The sequence below is a fragment of the Lepidochelys kempii genome, chromosome 2 (assembly GCF_965140265.1).
Source record: "Lepidochelys kempii isolate rLepKem1 chromosome 2, rLepKem1.hap2, whole genome shotgun sequence".
Taxonomy (NCBI): Eukaryota; Metazoa; Chordata; order Testudines; family Cheloniidae; genus Lepidochelys; species Lepidochelys kempii.
Genome location: NC_133257.1, coordinates 114754294 through 114765017, shown reverse-complemented (window position 1 = coordinate 114765017; position 10724 = coordinate 114754294). Strand labels below are relative to the sequence as shown.

The window sequence follows — 10724 nt, the reverse complement described above, 5'->3', positions numbered from 1 at the left end:
TAACGTCTTTCTCAGTACTTAGATAGCCTCCATCACCATACTATCTGAGTGTTTTCCAAATATTTAAGCATAGAAATAACAGCAACTTTCTCTATTTTCCTTCCCGGCCTATAAGAGAACAAGCTTGTTTAGTTTATAGGATTTGGGGATTTGTGTCTATGTGTGTCCTTTGTTTAGCTCTAGCTCCTGTGTAAGTTCTGTCTCCTGCACTCACAAGCCTCCCACTGTTGGTTGGCTTCTTTCATTTTACCAGTAGAACATAGTTGTCATGGGAGATTATGGTGGGAAAGGGAGAGGTGATCTCTCAGGTAGCTAGGAGAAGTCCCATGCAAGAAAGAGACCTTTCAGGTGGCTCTGCATTCAGTGGGGAGCCACGGAGCCAGGGCAGGGAATGGAGCACAAGAGTGATATGTTCATGGTGATCAGTGTTGCTAAATAGGTGGGCTGCTGCATTTTGTACCAGATGGAGCTTTGTTTTATCTATAATGAGTGGTTATGATCATGCCTAGAGGTCATGAAGGTGCGGTCAGTTTCCCTAACCAGTTTGAACAGGAAGAGTCACATTGCAAATGGTTTAATAAAACCATATGTGCATCAGTAGAATGCCAAGCTGGAGTAAAGAAGAAAGACACATCTGTGGGTGCTGTTGGAAAAATTGCCTATAAGTCTTATTGCCTCCAAGCCAGGTATTGACAAGTCAGTCCCAGAGGTCATCTAGTCCAGTGGTTTTCAACCTTTTTTCATTTGCGGACCCCTAAAAAATTTCAATTGGAGGTGCAGACCCCTTTGGAAATCTTAGACATATTCTGCGGACCCCTAGATGTCTGCGGACCACAGGTTGAAAACCACTGATCTAGTCCATCTCTAGGTTTTCCTTTTCTGGTGGAAGGACTGGACAGCCTTTAGACATGACACAGGGAAGCAAAGAGGAACATACAGGACATTGCTAGCCTTTCTCCTTACTTCAGGGAAACCTAAGCTAGTCTTTCTTACTCACCATATCGGCAAACATACTAATGAGAGATTCTCTCCTTCTTTGAGGAACCCAACCTCCCATTGTCTTTCCTCTCACCAGCTGGCTGCAGTCTTCAGGCCTCATAAACTGAGTCCCCTCCGCTCTTATTTCTTCTTACCTGTTGATTATTAGTCACAGATGAAGGGCCCTCCCTCAGGGCTTGACGTTTTTGGCAGCTATTGTGAAGGGGGTTTATTAAGTCCCTGTCTCCAAAGTAGATCATTAATCCTGACCTGGCTCAGTGTGGGGCCATATTTTGGAGTAGGCCTCACTATCACACCATGTAAGAGACTAGAAGGGACTGATTTGAACTTTTGTGCATGGATGGGACCTGAGACATTCAGCAGATCTCCACAAAGGCATATGTCACGACTAAGTAAATTGTCCTAATGTTTTGCTTGCTTGCCAGTCCTCAAACTCCCCATTGCATGACCAAACATCCCCATGTTATCAGGACTGTCCTAATATTGGGGTTTTGTCTTATATACACCCCTACACACCCTGAAAAAAGTGTCCTTATTTTCACACTTGCTATCTGATCACCCTAACTTCCAATCACCAGGGTTTAGTAGTCACATGATTAGTATTAAAACACATGGCATTTAGTATTCACCACTCTCAAATCTGAATGACTGTCCTTCATGCTCAGAGCAGCTGTTTCCTGGGTTTGGCCCATACTGATATGTATCCACAGTCTCCCCTTGTTCTGACTTTGTGGGAACTGGATCATGCTGGTAAAACAAAGCTGGTTTGACCACACTACAGTCTTCTTGAATCTTTATCCCTGGATAAACAGTTCCTGAGATGTTTTCTGCTGTATGGGTACAGTTCTGAGGATTTTTTACATCACACATGTGGTCACGGTACTTCACCACAGAGGGCTTGTAGGCCTGGTAGGATACTTTAGTAGTTGTAGTGATAACAGTTTGTAAAGCTGTGGCAGCTGGAGAGGGATTGCTACTGTACCTGCAAGGATACTCCCCACTGTAGTAAGGGGGATTAGCATTTGCTTGAATCTGTCCATAGTCACTCCTATCTCCATAACCAGTTTTCCCCAAAATGTGTTTCAGCCCATGATGTCCACTATCAAAGTTCTTATCATGGGCATTCAATGAATTACCAGTATACTGAAGTCCAGTCAAATTAAGGGGGTCTGTATCCACTGGGGTATTTGCCAAATCTTTGTAAAATGTTGGATATGAGCTAGAACTTATATAACTAGGAACTTCAAATTCATAGCCCCCCGGCCCAGGTAGAAAGATTCTTGGGTTAGGACACTTTTGGAATGGTGATGCCGTGTCCCCTTGGAGGCTGGCTGAGTCATAAGTAGCTTTGTAAGGGTCTGTAGTTTGAAATTCAGGGTAAGGCTGAGCTGCAATTGGGAAGCTGGTGTCTGTAATGATACTGAATTTTTCTGGGCCTTCCATGCATGACAAATGATGAATGTTGTTGAAATGACCACTGCTATCATGATACCTTCTTGTCTGAAAAGAATATGAAAACAGGTCTTTGAGATCCAGAAATAAATATTGTACACATGCACACACAGCTCTATAGGCTTACTAGTATTATTGCTCCTTGCAGCTTTGACAGCCTCTTCACTGCTTTAACAACCCCCTCTGCGCATAGGAGCAAAGCAAGCTGCTGTGGTGTCTTGTAAGGATTTTGTTATACCTTATGACTTACAGTACATGGTTACACCATCTTCATAATGAAAATCCAGCTCTACAGTTACCTCTGAGTCTATAAGCCTCTTTTTCTGGGAAAGGTGAGAAGAGGACACTTGTTTCTTAATGGCACTTCTTCTTGCCTCTGTCTCTGATTTACTCTCTGGTCTAGGGTGGTCATGGACTCCTTTGGCCTGCAGTAGCATTAACACATTAATAATTTGCTTATCTAAAGACATTAATAAGTAGGCAACTAAAGCTTATGGTTATCATTTATTATTTTATAGCACCCACAAGATTGCTCGGTGCATCACAGAAAAGATAGAAGAAAAGTGCATGCTCAAACAACTTACGTATAAACAACGGACTTATTAGAAAAGTGTAACATACACCAGGAAGGGGCATAGGTGCTGGAACTAGGGAAGCGGGGGGTGTGGCCACACTCCTTTGGCTTGAAGTGGTTTCCATTATATCCAGGGATTACAGTTTGGTTCAATGGCTCTCAGCATCCCCACTATACAAATTGTTCCATCTCCCCTGGGAAGGGGAGACAGATAGAGGAGCATGTGTTATGGAGGTATGATGACATGGTTACTCAGGTAAGCAGACAGATGGCTTCATAGTTCAAATGTTTTGTATGTCGTGTCTATTTTTAAACAAGGCAAAGAATTATTTTAATCCATGCTGTATACTTGAGTTTTTAGGAGTGAATGAGGTGAGATGCAGATAGAGGTTGAAGAATAGATTTCAAAAGGGCATCCCAAGCAAAAGGGGCTGCACAGCAGAGAACATGGAAGCGTTTGTGGCAGAAGGAGGCAGAGAGGGTATCGAGGTTGTCATTGCAGGCAAAGGGGGCTGGGGATGGCTGATATGGAATACAAAAGGGGACCAGCTCAGACATGTAGATGTAGATGTGATGAAGAGACTTAAGAACAAAGCTGTGAAGCTTGAACTTAATGGGCAGCACTATGGGGAGCCAAAGAAATGACACAAAGGAGAAGGTAACATGATTGCAGTGATACGGGAGATTAGTGATTTTGGTAACAGCATTATGGATGGGTTGGAAATGGGGTGAAGTTAGTAACAAGAAGACTGAGGAGAAGATTTCAGTGCAAGGTGTGAGATGACCTTCGCGTGGGCCAGTAATTTAGCCATTAGAGTGGAGAGAAGGGGGAGGTTGCAGATTAGTGATGCTGTGAAGAATTAAGCAATGGGATTTGGTCACCACCTGCATGTGGGTGGGAAGGAAAAGGGAGGGAGGAGTCAAATATGACCCCAAAATTCTGGATTTGGATGACGGAGAATACAGATGTTGTCCACAGCCATGGAGCTCAGGAGTAGCTGAGAGGATCTGGGAGGAAAGATTAGGAGTTCTGCTGTTCAGAATCTTAGTTCTGCTTCATAACAGCCACCATTAAACAGTATACATAAGCTTTAAAGAGCTTGCACTGAACTTGCTGACAAACGTTCTTTACTTTAAAAACAACTCTTCTCAAGCAGAACTGAAATGCATTCTGTGGAAGGACATCCAGAGTTGCTCTTCTGTTAAAAGGAGTATGGTTCTATCTAAAACTTTCATCTCTCTACCTTTCTATAGTTGTGATTTTTGTCTTAGTTTTAGATCCTGATCCTCTTTGACGTCAATGTGACTATTTACATGCTTAAGTGTTTGCAGGAATGATGATCACTATTGTAATATGAACCTATTGGTGAAGAAAGAAACCTCATGTTCTGAAATGACAAAAATCTGCTATAGGATACTATCATTTTGCTATTTAATTTATGAATGTTCATATTAAATATGGATTTTTAATCTAAATGCTACTCAGGCCATGTAAGTTTTAAAAAGCAACCAGCGCTACTGAGCCTCAGTGAAGCAGTTCCTTTAGATTTAGGCCCCAGTCCTGCAAACAGTTATGCTCACGCTTCATTAGCTTCAATGGCACTACTCAGATGGGTAAAGTTAAGTATAGGAATAACTAAAATAGCATATAAAAATCTCCCTGTATTGAATAGAAAGAGTAAAATTGTTTTTTGTAATCTGTGACTATTCTGCTAAAGAAATATGCTTTTCAGTTTCTGCCCTTCTGTGAAGTAACATTTGAACAGTAAAATGGGAATATTTTGGAATACACAGAGTTTAGGGAACATGATCAGAGGAATCACATTTATGCAGTGTACCACACTAGCCAAGCTTTCCCTTCACTTTCCTCTTAATTCAGTAAAAGTTTGATGTTAATTCCTACACAGTGAATTAATCAAACGATCAATTAAATGAAAGTTCTTTTAATGGTGTAAAATCTAATTAAGAGACATATTTAAATCCTGGTCAGTCCTTGTGCAGGCAAATCTCCCATTTTACTTGACTCCATACAATTTATGCATGAAATTCAGCAGAAGAGTTTCTTTAAGTCATATGGGATTCAGCCCATGGTAAGGGCTGGAAGTCTTATCTGTGCAAGGGCTACAGCATTTGGCCTTTAATGAAATTCTATCTTAAGAAATGTGTGAAGGTAAGAAAAAGCCTCATGTTTGTAATTGTATGCAATATTCATCAAGAGCTTTTATAAATCCATAGCAATAATAAGAAGGAAGGTAAGTTTAAGGACTATTTCTAGCTTACCTGGAAAAATATTGCCTTGCCATCGAGCCTCCAAAAGTTAGTGACTGGGTAGCCACTGTGTCCCCGGCAAGGAATTATCTCTAGGGCTGAGTTACAGTTTGGACAGGCTTTCTCTGTGAAATCAGATAAGGCTGGTATTGAAGAGCATGGTTAAAATGGAGAAATCAGCTGAGAACACTGTTGGATTCAACCACTCTATAACTGATCCTTCAATTAAACTCCAAATCAAAGTATAATATTCAAACAATATAAGGTACACCAAGAAGCATAGCTGAGCTATATACTAATGGACTCAAGATGAATACCTGATATATTCACTTTGGATGTCAGGGATGTTTAGATTTAAATCTGAGTCCATTATGTAGGCCCGTCTCTGCTGGACTATCTACCAGACACACACATTTTTGAAATTTGGAGCTACTGCTTTACACCCTCTTTGCCACTAATAATAAGAGCAGGATAAGTCAGCACTGTCTGTGAGTGGGACTTAGGTTCATTTGGGTCTGAAATCAGGACCAACTGAAAAGAATGCTTCAGCCTTTGGAGTCTCGCCCCTCAGACTTCTCTCACTTTGTTGCTTCTGGCGGGCCTTGTCACAGATAGCAGGTCGGAGCTGCAGCCTGGTACCATCCGGCAGCGTGCAGTTCCTGGCACAAACCACAACTCCAAGGCAGGACTTCTTGAGGATCTGGCAGTTGTGGTTATTGGTGTTGCGCATGGCCCAGCCACTGAGATGCCGTTGTGCGTTCTTTTCTTCAACAGTGTAGATAAATCGCACATAGCCATCTGGCCACTCCTGGAAGCCATCAAAGTGCTTGGGCTCCTGTACCACAATTGGGTTAGGGGAGAGGGGCAACAATAGAAAGGAAGAGGGAAGTGGAGACCAGCGAGAAAGAGTGAGAACGTATTAACAGAGTATCTCAGCATAGTAAAAACTACTCAGTCTATCCTTTTTATCCTGTCCCATTATACATAACAAGAAGTTACCTAAGGAAGTTAAAGAGCAGTAAATTTAGAACAACAAAAGGAAATAATACTGTCCTTAAAGCACAGCTCTATTCTAAAACATATCTCCGTAAAAATAACATTGTCGGGTTCTATGCCTATTGCCTCTCAATAACTCCAAATTTAATGACAGGTTTCAGAGTAACAGCCGTGTTAGTCTGTATTCGCAAAAAGAAAAGGAGTACTTGTGGCACCTTAGAGACTAACCAATTTATTTGAGCATGAGCTTTCGTGAGCTACAGCTCACTTCATCTGATGAAGTAAATAAATTGGTTAGTCTCTAAGGTGCCACAAGTACTCCTTTTCTTTTTCCAAATTTAATGTGCTCAATTTACAAGCAAAAAGAATTTTTTTTAAAAAACTGCTAGCCCTGTAAACTTAACCTGGGTTGTGAGAATCAAACTGAGCTCCTTCCATCTTGCCCATCACCATCCATAATAAAACTGTCTGTGATCAGTCCATTATGTAGGCCCGTGATCAGAAACCTTTGCAATACAACACTCTTTGGGTTACACATTTGTAACTAGAAAAGGAGTACTGGTGGCACCTTAGAGACTAACCAATTTATTTGAGCATAAGCTTTCGTGAGCTACAGCTCACTTCATCGGATGCATCCGATGAAGTGAGCTGTAGCTCACGAAAGCTTATGCTCAAATAAATTGGTTAGTCTCTAAGGTGCCACCAGTACTCCTTTTCTTTTTGCGATTACAGTCTAACACGGCTGTTACTCTGAAACCTGACATTTGTAACTGATTGGCCTGTAACAGGAACTTTAATAAACAGTTTGCTGCACAAGGACAAATATAATCTCCAGCTCTCATTCTCTTATGCTATACCTGTTTCAGGATTTAGCATTTATAGATTAATAAAAACCAGAAATATTCTGAGAACAAGTTTGGTTATACCACTATTTCTTAAAATGTATCTAATAAGACCTGAATAAACCCTCTACCAAAATAATGTTAACTGATTATCATTATATTTGTGGAATATACTCAATATAGTTTAAAAGAAGTATGTTTTGAAATTGGGATATTAAGACTTGCTTTCAAAGAGTTACCAACCAAAATGTAATTTATTAGACAAATGGTAGAATGAAAGAGATTTTTACAACTGCAGTAAAGAAAAGTAAGAACCATTTGTTTTTGAATTATATAACAAATCCTACTTTATATTCTATAGAATCCAATCAAAGACTGAAAGTTCTGAGGCTAAAAGGGATATTGGGTAGGTAAAGTCAGGAAATCTCTTCTTCCAGCTTCATCCCCTATAGCATGAGCTCTCATACTTGGGGTCGCAGCCAGGGGTGGGGGGTGGTCAGTCAAAAAAAAGATTCAGGGAGGTTGAGACCAGTCTCCCTTTCTTTATAGCTAGGTGGGAAGAGGGTCCTGAAACTTTGCTTTTGTTTTAATATTGGTCTGGGAACCATTTCTCCACTGGACATACAGTAATAGCTAATTTTAAACTTATTTTAAGGGGGGCTTTCTATGGCACTCATAAATGTTTTCTAAGCACTTAAATATATATGAAAGTACCTGAATACAATTATAAAGAAGGATTAAAATGTGACCATCCCCCATCATTCTCAACAAATCACTAGTTGATATCCGCATGCTTAACAATATGCTCCACCTTGTATTTAGCGGTGGCATTTCTGAGTACCTTTCCCAGTGCTCTGTAGCGGGAAATCATGTCTCTTTCACCAATAGAAGTTGGTCCAATAAAAGATATTACCCCACCTAGTCTGTCTTTCTCGGTTTATACCAGTCTAAGTAAAGTAGCCTAATAAACAAATATACAACGATATCACCAGGCACAGAACTATCCAAACATACACAGTCTATCCCTTTGAAGAGAAACAAGGCAGGTATAATTTCTTGTTAGCACAGAATTAAAATATAGCAATCACTCCGAGATCTCGTTTCTTCTCTGACCAATTTCAGAAACCACAAAGACCAAAACCATCGAGCAAACAAATACAGCAGAAGAATAATTCTGGTTTCTTTCCTTTACAACTTCAGATTCCCGGATGTCTTCATTCCGATTCCCCAGTCCACTTAACCTCACCGATCTAATTTGCCAATATGAGACAAACTCTGGGCTTTAAACCAGTTTTATTAAAACGGTTACCCAGAGTCCAGAATCTACGTCTTTTGTGCATGGGACTTCCAAGTGCCCCGAGGCAGCCAGGGTTGCAGGCTGTCCGGTTCTGGAGCATGTCCTTGTTCGCTTTAAAGAAGTGCTTGAATTCTGTAAACGCAAATATCAGCTGTTCGGTTGGGACAATGGTCCCTCATTCATTCTGGGCCGGCTAGAGCCGAGCGAAGAGCATCGCCGTGAGAGATCAAATCCCTGCTCCCCCAACCCACAGCAGCAACCACCCTTCTCTCCCTCCTACCTGGGGCAGTTTGGGGTCATTGATATCCCACGTTAGCTTCATCCCGTAGGAGCACACGCAGTCCGAGTCTTCGAGGGGGCCCTTGGACATGTTCACCATCGGCTGGCAGGGAGCTGCCCCCTCTGCTGCGGGACGCTACGCAGCAAGAGTCTGCAAACGGGAGGAGGACTAAACAGACACCGAATTGCGAAGGAGAAGCGGCGTGCAGGGCAGCTACCGCTTGGCCAAGGCGCTGAGTTTGGCAGGCGCGTGCAGCGCTCGCGCTTTGCCCTGTCCCGGGACTGCGGTGCTGAAAGGAGCAGGCAGCTCCTGCTGCGCCCTTTGATTCCCGCTTTTATGTGTGGATGTGAGACAGTCTCCCTGCTTGCCCTGTCCATTTCCCTCCCACATGCACGGTCTGTGTTAAACGCTGGGGGTGGGGGGGCTGCTTTGTTTCAAGGCCGACTCCTCCCCCTAGTCACTATGCGCAAAGAAAAAGTTTGGAAATCCGAGACACTTGGACACCGAGTCCATGGATAACCAGAGCCGGCCGCAAAGAGCAAAAGGGGGCAGCAGGGGCACTAGGATATTGCAAAAACAGACCCAATCCTCAAAGTCAGCGCGCAGGTCGCTTTGGTTTGTAATCACCTCGTGTTTAGCCAGGAGCGCGATCATCTCCACCGACAGGGCCGAATAACTGCTTACTAGTCACACCTGGACAATTGGTTTTGCAGTCCATACCAGGCACACCTCCGAAAGGGAGGTTTTGCATGCGGCGCCTACGAGTGGCAGGATGAAAACGCGAAGCTACTTCCACCAGTATTTGATTTTTTATCTATTCTATTTTGATACCAGGCTTAGGGCAAGACTAACTCTAAAACATAGCTGGAAGGCAAATGGAAAAGACGTTCAGCAAGTCACGGCGCAGTTCTGAAATCTAGCAGGCACCTTCACTTGCACCAGTGGGAGTTTTTACTCCGACAAGTAACGCAGAATGAATGAGCCTCCGCAACTGTCCTATAAGTTAACAACTAATAAACTGCTGCAGTATGAAATATTCCTTCCTTCCCCCACACCCCCACCCACACACGCACTCTGAGTCTGATTTCTAGAAACTAGAAATGAAGGACAATAATGAGTTCAAGGCTATACTAAATAACCAAGATCACAGCTTGTCTCTTGGGTTTAGATCAAGCCTTATTCATCTGGCCTCCAGTTCTGAGTGAGACAAATAGCAAGTGTCCAAAGTTTTGCCTCCCCAGTAAGACAATATATTCAATATAGTGTGTACACAGTGATTCGGTTAATGATTTATGTTGGGGGAAAATAAATTTCTAAAGCACCTGCATTCTAGAATGTGCAAAAGACACGAGTTTACATATGTGCAAACTCTACAGAGCTGCATTTTTGCTGATCATGTAGCAAAAACTGCCTGATTCTTATCCAGCCCTGTAATTTCGGGAGGGCATGGTACACCTGTGCTCCTCCAAGCCTTTGAGTATGGTACGTGGGAAGGTGTTTCGAGCAACCACTAGGTTCGGAGTCTCTAGTTGTTGCTATCGCATTCAGCAGTAGCTAAAAACACTTCGAGTGTTTCCTTGTAGTTGTTTAAAATTTGGCACTACAAAAATAGGTCCACTTCCTTTCCCCCCTGAGTTTGTGAAGGAGCTGCTGTTTACCCCCGTCTTGTGGGAAATCTGGTCAGTCTGTTATTTCAGAAGGAATTCCATCTGCTTAACACACATCTGGCTGCAATCTACATTACAAATCTGTTTCTCCCCAGTTCCATCCAGTCAAGCCTCCTAATGAAAATCAGAGAAGAATAGATACAGGGGAACATACTCATTTCTTCTCACGTAACAAGGCACCAGATCTACACTATAAAACAAACTATTTCGAGAACACGCTTCAGCTGAAATCATTGTTTGACAGTGTATTCCTTACTTATTTCCAAGCTGATACGTTCACAATTAAACGCAATAGGTGTCTCTTCCCCACAGTACAGCTGATCATTTTTCTAGCTGCTGCGGGATACAG

The 10724-nt window shown here is 42.4% G+C and overlaps 1 protein-coding gene across 1 annotated transcript; it reads right to left on the bottom strand.

Moving 5' to 3' along the window:
* Positions 1 to 1617: 1617 nt before the first annotated feature.
* Positions 1618 to 8807, bottom strand: GCM2 (glial cells missing transcription factor 2). The gene is made up of 5 exons (XM_073329456.1): positions 8709 to 8807; positions 5876 to 6128; positions 5306 to 5418; positions 2751 to 2876; positions 1618 to 2499 (listed from the first exon to the last, which is right to left on the bottom strand). Exons 1-5 carry the CDS (start codon positions 8805 to 8807, stop codon positions 1618 to 1620), a joined length of 1473 nt encoding a protein of 490 aa, XP_073185557.1.
* Between the last annotated feature and the right edge of the window lie 1917 nt (positions 8808 to 10724).

Coding starts and splice junctions, on each gene's coding strand:
- GCM2 (XM_073329456.1), bottom strand. CDS start 8,807: ATGGTGAACATGTCCAAGGGCCCCCTCGAAGACTCGGACTGCGTGTGC. Junction 6,129..8,708: donor ATGACCCCAAACTGCCCCAG/GTAGGAGGGAGA, acceptor ATTGTGGTACAG/GAGCCCAAGCACTTTGATGG. Junction 2,877..5,305: donor GCAAGGCAATATTTTTCCAG/GTAAGCTAGAAA, acceptor ATGCTACTGCAG/GCCAAAGGAGTCCATGACCA.